General features: G+C 39.0%; 1 protein-coding gene across 2 annotated transcripts in view; it reads right to left on the bottom strand.

Annotated features, from left to right (window-relative positions):
- PRIM2 (DNA primase subunit 2) overlaps positions 1-14,750 on the bottom strand; it is a 338,721-nt gene extending 323,971 nt beyond the window's left edge. Inside the window, exons 1-5 of one of the 2 annotated variants that reach the window (XM_040473844.1) lie at positions 14,669-14,750; positions 13,759-13,920; positions 10,960-11,063; positions 8,018-8,097; positions 6,275-6,395 (exon numbers count right to left, since the gene is read on the bottom strand). In XM_040473844.1, coding sequence (XP_040329778.1) covers positions 6,275-6,395; positions 8,018-8,097; positions 10,960-11,063; positions 13,759-13,912 — 459 coding nt within the window. In that variant the 5' untranslated portion in view covers positions 13,913-13,920; positions 14,669-14,750. Of the gene's footprint in view, positions 1-6,274; positions 6,396-8,017; positions 8,098-10,959; positions 11,064-13,758; positions 13,921-14,668 lie in introns of those variants that run through there. The other variant, XM_040473845.1, reaches the window with a different exon arrangement.
- Positions 14,751-15,576: the final 826 nt, after the last annotated feature.

Raw genomic sequence — 15,576 nt, 5'->3', positions numbered from 1 at the left:
AATAAAATGAGGAACAAGATGGGTGTCCACTACTGCCACTTCTATTCAACATTACATTGGAGATTCTAGCTAGGGAAATTAATCAAAAATGGAGAAATAAAAAGCCTCCAGGGGCGCCTGGGTGGCGAAGTCGGTTAAGCGTCCGACTTCAGCCAGGTCACGATTTCGCGGTCCGTGAGTTCGAGCCCCGCGTCGGGCTCTGGGCTGATGGCTCAGAGCCTGGAGCCTGTTTCTGATTCTGTGTCTCCCTCTCTCTCTGCCCCTCCCCCGTTCATGCTCTGTCTCTCTCTGTCCCAAAAAAATAAATAAACGTTAAAAAAAAAAAAAATTTTTTTAAAAAAAAAAAAAAAAAAGCCTCCAGATTGGAAAGTAAGGAGTAAGATTATCTGTATTTGTGAGACATAACCTCCTAAGGAATCCACTAAAACCCATTAGTACTAACAGAGTTCCATAGGTTGCAGGATATAAGATCAACATGCAAAAATCAACTGGACTTCTACACACTAGCAAGAAACATTCCAAAAATGAAATAAAGAAAATAACTCCACTTACAATGACATTAAAGAATAAAATACTTAGGTATAAATTTAACAAATATAGTACTCAATCTTGTTGAGAAAAATTAAAGAAAACCTTAAGAAATAAAGGACGGGGGTGCCTAGGTGGGTTCGGTTAGTTGAGCATCCAACTTGATTTCAGCTCAAGTCATGATCCCAGAGACATGGAATCGAGCCCCACATTGGGCTCCGTGATGAACATGGTGCCTGCTTGGGATTCTCCCTCTCTCTCCTTCTGCCCCTCTCTCCCACTTGCACTCTATCTCTCTATAATAAAATTTTTAAAAATAATTTAAAAATAAAATAAAAAACATCCCATGTTCATGAATAACACTTAAGATGGCAATACTCCCCAAATTGATCTACATATTCTCTGCAATCCTAGTCTGAATCCTAGCTGATTTATCTGTAGAAAGTGGTAAGTAAATCCTAAAATTATTAAGAAAATACAAGGAACCAGAATAACTAAAATAATCTTGAAAAAAGAATAAAATTAATTTTATTCTCCTACTTCTCAATTTCAAATCTTACTACAAAGCTACAGTAGTCAACATTCAAGACCACAATAGTACTGCCACAATGATAAGCATACAGCTCCAAGAAATAAAATTAAGAGTCCAGAAATAAACCAACTTATAGTCAAGAGTAACAATTTGGTGAGGAAAGAACAGCTGTTTCAACAAATGATGCTAGAACAACTGGATATCCACATGCAAAAAAAAATGAAGTTGGGACTCCTACTTCATATCATATACAAAAATTAACTCAAAATGGACCACAGACCCAAATATAAAAACTAAAATTATAAAACTCGTAGAGAAAGCCAGAGGAGTAAATCTTCATGACCTTCCTTTTAGACAAAGCCTTCTTAGATCTGACATCAAAAGTACAAAAGAAAAAAACAGAGGAGACTTCACATAAATTAATAACTTTTGTGTTGTAAAAGATAACCATCAAAATTAAATGACAAAACTAAGAAGAGGAGAAAATATTTGTAAATCATAGATCTTATAATGGACTTATATCCAGAATATGTAAAGAATTAACACTGAACAATAAAAGAGGACTCAGGGGCGCCTGGGTGGCACAGTCGGTTAAGCGTCCGACTTCAACCAGGTCACGATCTCACGGTCCGTGAGTTCGAGCCCCGCGTCGGGCTCTGGGCTGATGGCTCAGAGCCTGGAGCCTGTTTCCGATTCTGTGTCTCCCTCTCTCTCTGCCCCTCGCCCGTTCATGCTCTGTCTCTCTCTGTCCCAAAAATAAATAAACGTTGAAAAAAAAAAAAAAGAGGACTCAATTAAAAAATGTACAAAAAAAAAAAACAAATGTACAAAGGATTTGAAAAGACATTCCAAGGATATACAAATAACCAATAAGCATATGAAAAGATGCTCAACATCATGTGTCATTAGAGAAATGCAAATCAAAACCAGTGTTATGTTATCATTTCACATCCACTAGGATGGCTACATTAAAAAACAACTGTGGATGACAATGGTGGAGAAAGTGAAACCATCATATACCGCTAAGATGTAAAATAGTGCAGCCACTTTGAAAAAGTCCGTCAGTTCCTCAAAAGCCTAAGCACAGAATTAATTACCCTACAACCTAGTAATTCCACTCCCAGATATATACATAAAATAAAAAAGACATCCACAAAAAAAAAAAACTTGTACACAAATACTCACTATAGCATCATTCCTATTAGCCAAAATGTAGAAACCCAAATGTCCATCAACTGCTGAACAGAGAAGTATCATTTGACAATAAAAAGGAATGAAATACTGATATAGGCTACAACACAGATGAAACTTTAAAATATTGTGCTAAACAAACCATTATTCACAATACCCAAGATATGAAAGCAATGCCAGTGTTCACCCATAGATGAATAGATAAAAAGATGTGGTATATTATACAATGAACTATTCGGTCATTAAAAAAAAAAAAAAATGCATTCCTATTCACCAACAATGAAGCAACAGAAAGAGAAATCAAGGAATCGATCCCATTTACGGTTACACAAAAAACCATAAAATACCTAGGAATAAATCTAACCGAAGAGGTGAAAAACCGATACGCTGAACACTTTAGAAAGCTTATGAAAGAAACTGAAGAACACACAAAAAAATGGAAAAAGATTCCATGCTCCTGGATAGGAGGAACAAATATTGTTAAAATGTCGATACTACCCAAGGCAATCTACATATTCAATGCAATCCCAATCAATCCCTACCAGCATTCTTCAGAGAGCTAGAACAAATAATCCTAAAATTTGTATGGAACCAGAAAAGACCCGAAATAGCCAAAGCAATCTTGAAAAAGAAAACCAAAGCAGGAGGCATCACAGTCTCAGACTTCAAGCTATACTACAAAGCTGTAATCATCAAGACAGTATGGTACTGGCACATGAACACTCAGATCAATGGAACAGAGAACCCAGAAATGGACCCACAAATGTATGGCCAACTAATCTCTGACAAAGCAGGAAAGAATATCCAATGGAATAAAGACAGTCTCTTCAGCAAGTGGTGCTGGGAAAACTGGACAGCGACATGCAGAAGAAGGAACCTGGACCACTTTCTTACACCATACACAAAAATAAACTCAAAATGGATGAAAGACCTCAATGTAAGACAGGAAGCTATCAAAATCCTCGAGGAGAAAGCAGGCAAAACCTCTTTGATCTTGGCCACGACAACTTCTTACTCAACACATCTCCGGAGCCAAGGGAAACAAAAGCAAAAATGAACTACTGGGACCTCATCAAAATAAAAATCTTCTGCACAGCAAAGGAAACAATTAGTAAAACTAAAAGGCAACCGTGAGAATGGGAGAAGATATTTACAAATGACATATCAGATAAAGGGTTACTATCCAACATCTATAAAGAACTGATCAAACTCAACACCCAAAAAACAAATAATCCAGTGAAGAAATGGGCAAAAGACATGAAGAGACACTTCTCCAAAGAAGACATCCAGATGGTCAACCGACACATGAAAAAATGCTCAACATCACTCATCATCAGGGAAATACAAATCAAAACCACAATGAGATATCACCTTACACCTGTCAGAATGGCTAACATTAACAACTCGGGCAACAACAGATGTTGGTGAGGATGAGGAGAAAGAGGATCTCTTTTGCATTGTTGGTAGGATTGCAAGCTGGTGCAGCCACTCTGGAAAACAGTATGGAGGTTCCTCAGAAAACTAAAAATAGAACTACCCTACAACCCAGCAATTGTACTACTAGGCATTTATCCAAGGGATACAGATATGCTGTTTGAAAGGGACACATGCACCCCAATGTTTATAGCAGCACTATCAACAATAGCCAAAGTATGGAAAGAGCCCAAATGTCCATCGATGGATGAGTGGATAAAGAAGATGTGGTGTGTGTATACACACACACACACACACACACACACACACACACACACACACACAGTGGAGTATTACTCGGCAATCAAAAAGAATGAAATCTTGCCAACTGCAACTACGTGGATGGAACTGGAGGGTATTATGCTAAGTGAAATTAGTCAGAGAAAGACAAAAATCATATTACTTCACTCATATGAGGACTTTAAGAGACAAAGCAGATGAACATAAGGGAAGGGAAATAAAAATAATATAAAAACAGGGAGGGAGACAAAACAGAAGAGACTCACAAATATGGAGAACTGAGGGTTGCTGGAGGGGTTCTGGGAGGGGGGATGGGCTAAATGGGTAAGGGGCATTAAGGAATCTACTGAAATCATTGCTTCACTATATACTAATTTGGATGTAAATTTTAAAAAATAAAAAATAAAGTTAAATAAAAAAAAAAAGAGTACAAACTTACAGTAGAATGATGGATATAGTTAACAATACTGTATTACATAACTGAAAAGTTGCTATGTGAGTAAATTTTACATGTTCTCACCATAACCACAACAAAATGGTAATTATGTGAGGTGAAGGATGTGTTAACTAGCCTTACTGTGGTAAAACATTTCACAAGGCGTACATGTATCAAATCATCACATCTGACACCTGAAACTTACACAAGGTTATATGTCAATTAGGTCTCAATAAAGCTGGCGAAGAAAAACATACTATATAATACCATTTATATAAAGTCCAAAAAATAGTCAGAATTAACTTATGATATTAAGAGTCAGACAGTGGCTAATTTTCGGTGGAAGATAGGAGATAGTGAATGGGAGGACGCATAAGGTGCACAGGTGAGAGCAACATTCTATTTCTTAACTCTGTTAATGTTCACTTTGTGATACTTCACAGAGCTATACAATTACAATGTGTGCACTTTTCTGTGTGTGTTACACTTAAATTTTAAAGTTGTTTGTTTTTTTTTTTATTTTTTGAGAGGGGGGGAGAGAGAGAGCGCGCGCACACATGTGAAGGAGGCACAGAGAGAACGGGAGAGTGAGTTTCCCAAACAGGCTCCACACTGTCAGCACAGAGCCCAATGCAGAGCTCAATCTCATGAACTGTGAAATCATGACCTGACCCAAAACCAAGAGTCGGATGCTCAACTGCCTGAGTCAGCCAAGCACCCCAAATTTTAAAGTTTTTTAAAAGAAACATGGTTTTTGCTTTAAAAAATTACACGTGACAATACATGGAGACACCGTAGACACATCTATAAAAAACAGATCTTCTCAAAGACACTCCTCTATTCATTTCCACAGGAAAATATACACTATTTTTATCATGAAAGGATAAAGTAACTGTAATTGAATTAGCAATAATGGACTTCACTAAGGATCTAAGTTAAAACAAAGGGAAAAAAGCATGGGGCTTGGGTCAGATGATCTGAGCTTGACACTCTTCTATGCCCACATAGATGTTATTTAGAAATCTCACTGACCTCTTATGAGAAGGCAGAGAAACTTGAAAGTGCTTCCCTAGCACATGCTAAACACTAAACGTCTATCAAATGTTTACTTCCCTTCATGCTATTTCCTTCCACCAACTTCAATAACCAACAGTGTTCCTGTATACAGTAGGTACATTTTCCACTTCTCAGACAGGACCATGTTTTTCACTCCAACTTCTACTTTATTTGGCTTTAAGTTACTCACTCTAACATCAAAATCAAGACTCACCCAATGCTACTACCATCTGAGTCTAAGTCTTCCAGAACAGAATTTTTTAGCCTTCCCACTACAACACAGATCCACCTAAAAGACATAAATCCTATTTCCACCCACAATACTTATAACTGCTAAATATATCCCAGACATTTCTTCTTTAATATATAGTTATGATACGTAAATTAAATATATCTGCAGAATAACTATTCAGAGATTCTACTGACAACTGACTTTTCAAATAAAGTCTAAATTAAACATCATCATTAGAAGTAAATACTACCACCTCTCTATTCTCTTTAATGTATATTATTAGCTTTAAATTTTCAGCCTAGAAGATTAAAGATGAACTCTTATAAATTAAACCTTCTTGTGCTTTCACAAGTCACATATTTAATAAAGCAACTAAATGTGAAACTTCGGTACTAAGGAGTCCCTTTTCTTCTAGTCACGGAAAGGCAAAGTTTCATTGCTGTGCAAAGCCAATAGCTATTCTTTCAGGCGAGTACTTAAGAAAACGTAAACAGAAAAAACACCTCACATTAATACTCGCACTTAAGGTGAATGGGAAGGGATGAATGGTGAAAACAACTGAAAATGGCTACAAAACCATACTCACGGCCTCAAAATGCAAATGGCTATCCTTTAAGAAACTTTGAATCTTGTCTTTGGGTAAAATACTGAATCGAAATCGAAGGAGATCCATTTCTTGTTGAATGAACCAGCGTCTAAGATCCTCACTGAAATCAAGACAGAGAAATGATAAGTATAAATGAAAAGTCCACTGATTATTTTAAAAGTCCATGGATTATTAAATCAAGAAATTTTTATGAAATAAAACTCAAATATGAGCAAGATGCCAACAGACAGAAGTTAAAAGCACACATGTCATCTATTATGATAAACAGTATACAGAGCACATACCACAATCTTCAAGGATGTGAACACGGGGAGAGGTATTATGAATATAGAATTAAATACACCCCTCCCCCGTTCATGCTCTGTCTCTCTCTGTCCCAAAAATAAATAAACGTTGAAAAAAAAAATTTAATAAATACAGAATACCTTGAGCCTAGCTGATTACCCAACAATATAAAACAGTTCATTGCATTTAACTGCAAAACGGTCATTTACATCAGAAAATGGGGTATTCCTTCAGTCTAAGGTGGTTTCATCAGTGCCAAATCAACACCAAAAATTTTTTTTTTTAACATTTATTTTTGACAGGGAGAGACAGAGCATGAGCAGTGGAGGGTCAGAGAGAGAAGGAGACACAGAATCCGAAACAGGCTCCAGGCTCTGAGCTGTCACCACAGAGCCCGACGCGGGGCTCGAACTCACAAACAGGGAGATCATGACCTGAGCCGAAGTCAGACGCTCAACTGACTGAGCCACCCAGGCACCCCAACACCAAAATTTTTAAAGGTCACTTTATCTCTGAATAGATTATGATCAGATAAACTCTTAAAGTAAACTCTGTTTACAGCTTTATAGTTAATAATTTCACAAAATTTAATATGCACAACTACATCTTGATTTTTGAAAAAGCAACACACAAATATAAATTCATAAAATACATAATGGTTATTACTATTGTCACAAAATAATTATACTACTATAGATAAAATATGATGTAGTTCCCCCCCTCAAAGGGACTTTCACAGATTGTCAGCAATTCATTGACTGCATAAATTACATAAACTGCACATTCATCTTTACAAAAGAAAAACTCCAGAACCAAAGATGGTCGTGGATAGGATCACCTGTCCAGGGATAAGTGGGATACTAAACAATTCAAGATTCTCATTTGATAAGACTCTTAACAGAAAGAAACAGAAAAGAAACTTACAATAAGTATATTATTTAGCCAAAATTAGTACAGAAAAAAAAAAAACCAGTTTAAAAAGAAAAGAAAAGAAAAAGGTAACTAACTCCTTCTCCCTCTGGGTGGCACTGTAGACTTACAAGAAACCAACTAGCAAAGGGAAATAGCTTACACCTGTACTAAATTCGAGTATGTTTGAGGATCGAGTATGTTTGATCCTGAGAAAACAGGATCAAAAAGTCCTTTCTTACCGAAATCCCCCCACCCCCACAATTGCAAATCCCAAATGAAGAGCCTCTCCCATAAAACTAGTAAGTGTTTCAACAGGCAAGTTTTACAATAGAATTTTTTTCAATTATTTTTAGTAAACAACTGGCTTCAAACAACTTGCAACAACAGTGTTCAACCCATGAATCACCAGCTTCTGATGTTATTCTGAGTTTTCCTATGTGCAGTACAATACATGTCAGCTTCCCACGTACCAATTTGTAACCCAAGATAGCAGCTTTGACTATGAGAGTCTAAACGTATACTCACGACTGGCAATAAGCAAGGCGTAAAATAAAGTGAGAAATATGATCTCTTCTTCGGCGTTCATATTCATTTTCTACATTTTCCTTAAAAATAATGACACATGAATAACATAAACACATTAGAATGTTAAGAGGTATAAAGAAAAATGGAGTCAATATAAGCCAATGCTAAAATAAAAGTTTCAAAAACAAATTTCATAATATGTAATTATCATTTTACTTACGTTAGCAAACAAGTGACACTGAGATCTGACCTGATCTCAAACAAAACCTCCTGGGTTTGGACTCTCTTCCTATCAACTCCTCTCTTAACTTTCTTTCTTACCCAGCATATATCCAGGGTTCTCCCCTCTTCCACCACCTCTGGCATGAACCTTCATTTAACCATTTGGCCAAACCTAGATTCTAAATAAATCTGCAGTCCTATTCCCAAAACACTAAGAATCTCTGGGGGAAAAAAAATACACAATTATTGAGAATTTGGAATATTAAAAATTCACAACCTCTAACCTGAACTGGACTTTTACAAGCACCAAGAAATTCTTATTCAAGTCCAACACAGTAAGAGCAAACATGTCTTGAGCACTTATGAGGTACACTTACAGGACTTTGTAAGCATGTTTAATCTATAAACTCATTTAATCTTTAAAAAAAAACTCTCATGAGGTAAGCACTATTATATCCCTATTTTAAATATGAGGAAACCGCCTAGGTGGCTCAGTCAGTTAAGCATCCAACTTCAGCTCAGATCATGATCTCACAGTTCATGAGTTTTAGCCATGCATCAGGCTCTGCTCTGACAGCTCAGAGCCTGGAGCCTGCTTTGGATTCTGTGTCTCCCTCTCTCTTTCTGCCCCTCCCCTGCTCACACTCTGTCTCTTTCTCAAAAATACATAAAATTAAAAAAAAATTTTTTTAAGGAGGAAACTGAGGCACAGGGATGTCCTGAAATTTTTCCAGAGTCATAAAGCTTATTAAACAATAGAACAGAGATTTGACACATAATCATCTCTTCCCTCACTGCTAGAAAAGCTGCTTCAGTCTTCACTACTTGACCCAAGCTCCCTACCACACCATCTCTCTCAACAGAGAACTTCACTTACTTTACAGAAAATAAAGGCCACCAGGCCAACTTCTTCAGCTCCAAGCTTGTGCATCCACTGTATTACTTTCCCTTCCAACTCTATGGACAAAGGATCTCCCCCTCCTCCTGAATAAGCTCATCCCTAAACCTGAACCATGCAATCCGTCTGCTCTTGGCTCCTAAGGATCTTGATTTATCAAATGCTCTCTCCAAGTATCTTTAAGCTCCCCTCCTCTTCTTTCTCTTCTAGATTTTTTTCACTCAGCTTATAAGCATGTTCAAGTATCTCCTGTTATGTGTCCTCTCTTTTTCCCTACAAATTCTTCTATATTCAGACCTATTTCTCCCCTGTCTTTTCAGCTAGCCATCTTAAAAGAGTACATATTCTATACCCACCTCTCTCCTCCAAACACCGTCCTCATTTTGGCTTCTGCCTCTATCTACAACTCATCTATCCGTACAACTCATCTTACATGAACCTAAGCTTCTGAAATTATGTGGTTAAGAGTATCACCTGAGACAAAATGTCCAGTTCTAATCTTGGCCCCACCATTTACCATCTCATAAGCCTGGGCCAGTTACTCAGCCTATCAATAACTCTGTACCTTTATCTATAAAATAGGGATGACAACTGTACCTGCTTCATAAGACTATTAACTATATTACATGGATTAATATATGTAATGTGCTTAGGGCAAACTCTGGGATACACTAAGCATAATATGAATGCTTGCTGTTATTATTCCTATGGGATCAGTATTTACATAATAATCATCATTATGGAAACTCCAAATTTCCTTGGCTACCATGCCACTATTATCCCTGCTGATCTCCCACCTCTCAGGCAGCTTCTTCTCAATCTCCTTCCCAGACTCCCCCAATTCTACTTCACCTTCAGTACTGGTATTCTTCACATCTTGTCCTCCATCGTCTTCTCACTCAAATATTTCCCTCCTCCTGATGATTCCAACCTTCTTCTTAAATCCATACTCCCAACTCCAGCCTTAAGTCCAAGCTATATGCATATCCAATCATCTACTACACAGTTCCGCTAGAACCTCAAATTCTTGTCTAGAACTCAACATGTTCCTTCTAAGACTTGCTTCTCCTCCTACACATTACCTCTCAAAATACTACCACCATCCATAGTTGTCCTAACCAGAAACCTAAGGTGTCATTCATAACTCTCTTCTCCCTTCTCCCTGTAATGTCACTAAAATCTTTTGATTCTACCTTCACAATATCATTATACTAGTCCTCTTCTCCAATTCAAATCACTCTCATCCTTTTCTCCAATTTGAATCACTCTCATTATGTCCAAGCTACTTGGCTTTCCTCCCACAGACATGGCCCTCTCAATCTGCTATCTTCCCAAAATAAAAATCTGATCACATCTATCGAGTTTCAGTTCCAACACTACCTGGAACTTTAACACCTTCCCAAACCTCCCCAAGCTGGGCTGGGTAATCCTATGTGCTCTTGGAGTTCCTGGAACACATATATAGTAACAGTACTCATCCTGTGGTGCACAGGGTACATCTGGCAATGTCTGGAGATATATACCAGGTAGAAGCCAGAGATGTTACTGAGCACCCTACAATGCACAGGACAGTCCCTACACCAAGAAATTATCAGGCCCAAACGTCAGTAGTTCCGAGGCTGAGAAACCCTGCTGTATTATAATCGTCTGACTATATATGGCAATCATTCCTAGTGGACTGCAGATATACCTTCAGGCACAGTCCATGCTATTTTAGTCTTTTTAAAAGCCCTGTGCCTAATACAAGATATTTTCCACAACCAAGACTCAAGTATATAAATATATACAAAGTGAAAAACATTTCTTTCCCACTTTTACTTACTCTGAAGGAAAACTTGAGCCTTCTTATCTCAGCCTCCAACTTACTCTGGTATTGCTCGGTTCCTTTCACATGGCTCACACCAAGATTTTCGACTGTTTTTAGCACTAGAAATTTTTTAAAAACAGAAGAAAGAAAAATGTATGAATGCAAGATAATTTTTTTTTTAGAAGACAGCACTCACACAAGCAGAGAAGAGGGACAGAGAGGGAAAGGGAAGGGGGGAGGGACAAGGAGAGGGACAGGGAGAGAGAATCTTAAACAGGCTCTGCACTCAGCACAGAGCCCAACGCAGGGCTTAATCCCACGATCCTGGGATCATGACTTGAGGTGAAATCAAGAGTCGGATGCTCAAGTGACTGAGCTACCCAGGAGCCCCAAGATAGTTTTTAAAAACGAAATCCCAAGACAAAGCCTGTGAATAATTCCATAATTACTTGTTTTTAAAAGATAAGTTATAGGGGCACCTGGGTGGCTCAGTCAGTTAAGCATCCAACTCTTAATTCCAGCTCAGGTCATGATCTCACGGTTAAGGAGCTCTAGCCCTGCATCAGGGCTCTGCACTGACAGGGAGGAGCTTGCTTGGGATTTTCTCTCTCCTTCTCTCTCTGTTCCTCCCCTGCTTGTGTTCTCTCTCTCTCAAAGTAAACAAACTTGAAAAAATAAATAAAAGATAACAAGTTGTAATGGTTTTATTTTCTGCAAGTACATTATATAAATTATATAAATTTATAAGAAGATAATTTCCATCCATGTGCAGAAAATATCCACGTCCCATAACACAAGTTAATACCAGGATTCTCAGAGAGTGAAGGGTGGGGAATAATCATCGTTGTACTGAGCCACCATTGTCGAGGAATGCAAGTGTGCTGGTATGAAAAAAAAAAATTAAGTACCCTTGTTTGCATCCCTTTCGTGGAACTGTTAGTTTGTTTCATTTACTCAGCATAGAATCATCAGAAAAAAACAGCCCTTCCTTTCCTGATGAAGTAGAGAAGACACAACAGTGAAGAAGCATAGCCCTCCAATGATGCAAGTGAACTGTCCTGATTAGATGCATATTGTTCAAAGGTTCCTTGTCAATTCTTTCTCAGATTAATTCTACTTCCATCGATATAAAAAGCATTTTTGTAATTCAAGGATGAAAAACTAAAAATGAATCCTGAACATAAATCCATGTCCCACAGGTACCTCCTTATTACAGTATCTCAAACTAAACTCATCATCTTCCCCTCAGTCCTGCCCCTCTTCCTATTATCCCCATCTCAACTAGCACAGTTTTTTTTTTTTAATTTTTATTTATTTTTGAGAGAGGGAGAGACAGAACATAAGCAGGGAAGGGGCAGAGAGAGAGGGAGACACAGAATCTGAAGCAGGCTCCAGGCTCTGAGCTGTCAGCACAAAGCCTAACGTGGAGCTTGAACCCATGAACCATGACATCATGACCCGAGCCAAAGGTGGATGCTTAACCAACTGAGCCACTAGCACAGTTTCTAACCAGACCGTCCAGACTGGAATTTCAGCCACCCCCACTGGCCCCCTCACTCCTCACATCCAAACAACTCCCAAATTCTGTCAGGAACACCTCCTCAGTATCCCTTAAATCTCTCCCTGCCTACACACTGCCACTTGTCACTGCCTTAGATCAGGCACTTACTAGCTCACCCCTTAAGTGCCAAATCCAAGGGACACTCTTCAATCATCCTCTTAATCTCCATGAAGCATCTGACACTGTTAAGGTTCCTAAAACCCTTTTCTCCCTTGTCTTCACTCTTTCAGTCAACAGGCACTAAGTGCCCCCTCTGTGTATTAGCAGTTGTCACTCTGCTCTTCTAAAAATGATGAACAGTTTCTCACCTTACCTTCTGATTTTCCCACAGGGATATCCTGGAACATAAACTCAGAAAACACTGCTTTTATTTATGTTTCAATTCATGCCTAGCTTATTTCTCTCTTCCACTAGCACACAGAGGAGAAGTAGGCCACATCCTGCCTACACCCTGATATTACACTGTTAGCTTGGCAAAAAAATGCCCTTGGTTATCCATTCTTCTCCATTTGCTCTGAACTTGTCACTGTTCCCTCAGATATAACATTCTCTCTTTTGCCTCCCAGCCTTGGTACAGTTTGTTATCTTGGACTGAAAAAACCTTTAACTACTTCTCTTTTCAGAAATTTCTACTCATCCTTCAAGGTCCAGATTACACTTCAACTTCTCTAAGAAGTCTTACTTAATCAAACTAAGTCACCCCTACTTCTGTTTTAAGAGCATTACTATTTGGGGTGCCTGGGTGGCTCAGTCGGTTAAGCATCCACCTTTGGCTCAGGTCATGATTTCATGGTTTGTGAGTTCAAGCCCCTCGTCCAGCTCTGTGCTGACAGCTCGGAGCCTGGAGCCTGCTTCGGTTTCTGGGTCTCCTTCTCTCTGCCCCTCCCCCACTTGTGCTCTGTGTCTATCAAAAATAAATAAATGTATAAAAAAATTTTTAATTAAAAAAATAAGAGCATTACTATTTACCTCTAGTAAGGCACTTACAATACTAAATTATGATTATTATTTTGGATGCCTTTATGTGCGTACTAGAATACAGCTTCAACAAATATGAGAATTACATTATTCATCTGGAAATCCCCACCCCAGAATATAGTGGCACTCAATAAATATACACTGAACAGTAAAGAGCAAACCCTCAATAAATATTTCGAGAATGAACTGAATGAAGGAAATTACCCTCATTCATTTCCACAAAGTATAAGTGAAGTTCTCAAGAATATATAAATTCTAATTCAAATATCACTCACATTTAACTCTATCAATAGCCAAGCTTTCAAACTCAATCAAAGATATGTTTTCAGAAGGTGGCTCCAAGTAAAACTGAAGGCTATGAGGATAGCAAGCATTCCTTTGGTCACCTCCCAACCTCAGTCTTTTCCGATTTCCTCCAGAAAACTGCATCTCATTATCTTGGAAGGAAACATAAAAGGGTTAAAAGGATGGCAAATGGAGTTGAAAACAACAAACAACAAGTGCAAAAAACAACTCCACATACACAGCAAAAAACTGAAGGGCATGCATAAAATGTTAAAGTGGTCATCCCGAGGCAATACGTCTTTCTGGATTTTCCAGATTTTCTACAACACACCTGTAACAATTCTGTAGGGAAGGGGGGGTGTGCACGGTGAAACGCAGGTAGTGGTCATAACTTCCAGCAACATCAAAGTCAAAGTCAAGCGATATTGCCAGTTCACTATAGGTCTGTGTACCACCGTCCTTAGATCTCTACAGTCCCAAGAGTTGAGATTTTAAACCCGTTGCAATCGTAAATTCGGAGGAAAGCGCGGTAGATTCTGGCTTTCCAGAGAAGAGACTTAATGGTCCGGGTCCAATTCATCACTTCCTATATTATGACCCCGGAATATACAACACGTCTTTCTAATCCAGTCCTTCCGAACCCCTTTTAGGAAACACCCTCAAACTCCTATAAAAATTAAGCCCCTCAATCCTACCTGAGCACTCCTCCGACGAAGCTGTTCTCTCCTCAGCTCGCTGACACCTGTGTCTCTGCCTCAACCAACCAATACTCAATACACCCACCCCAGGATGTCATTCTTCTGTTCCCACGGCTCGCAAAGTGCTCTCCCTTCTTTCTCGACCTGCAAGCCTTAACACCAAGACTAATGTCCGTGGTAAAACCATATGAGATCCTCTTACCTGCAACCACACCAAACACAATATGCAGAAACACCGACAGGCGCTTTTGTCAGATGGCGGGAGAGTTCATATAGGGCCGGAAACGGAAGTGACTGGACCACAAAGCCCGCCCTTCGAACCTCCCGCCCACCCAGCGCGCACCCTGCGCATGCTCAATGTGGCGCCCCTCGGTTCCAGAGGGTGTGTAATCCACGTTGCCCGCTTAAAGTTTTTTAAGTAGGACTGTTTGTGTCTCCAAATTAAAAGCTGCACGGCCTGTATGTGCAGTCGGTAGCTTTTTGACGATTGCAATTGGGGAACTGGAAGACTATCGGCAGAATTTCCAGACTCCCAAGAGTGTGGCGCTTTAATCCACAGGCTGGACTGTGGAGCTAGCGGAGGAAGGCAGGAATAGGCGTTTACGGAACTGCTCAGTATTAGAGGTTCTGTTCTTTTCTTCCTTAATCTTTCAGCGACCTTGAGATATTACCCCCATTTTACAGATGAGAAAATAGAAGCTAAAAGATGACCGTTAGTTAGCCTATATATAGTACATATTTTGATTTTTCTATGGGACGTCAAGCCGAGTAAAAACAGATTGTACCTTCATTTCTTCCCCTTCCACGCCTCGCGCATAGTAAGCGCCCCGAAAAAAACTGGAATTAGAATGAATGCACACACGCAGAAATAGCTCCGAGCCTACAGAAATTAGAAGAGATTCGACTCAACAGGGAAGAAGTAGGGGTCGAACAGAAGCGGTGAGTCAGCCACAACAACTCTCCGACTGAGGTCTGTGTGGTTTTCAAGAGCTGGAAATAAGCTTCACCTGTGGCCTGTAGGAGGCGTGTCTCACTAAAGTAGCTGAGGAAAGATCTAGTAAAGGTAATTATTGCAGGTGAAGAGCGCTTTGAAATGAAATGTTCAAGTTT

Source organism: Herpailurus yagouaroundi, unplaced genomic scaffold (genome assembly GCF_014898765.1).
Source record: "Herpailurus yagouaroundi ecotype Mexico unplaced genomic scaffold, PumYag 139, whole genome shotgun sequence".
In the NCBI taxonomy this organism is placed as follows: domain Eukaryota; kingdom Metazoa; phylum Chordata; class Mammalia; order Carnivora; family Felidae; genus Herpailurus; species Herpailurus yagouaroundi.
This window is presented reverse-complemented; position numbering and strand designations above follow the sequence as displayed.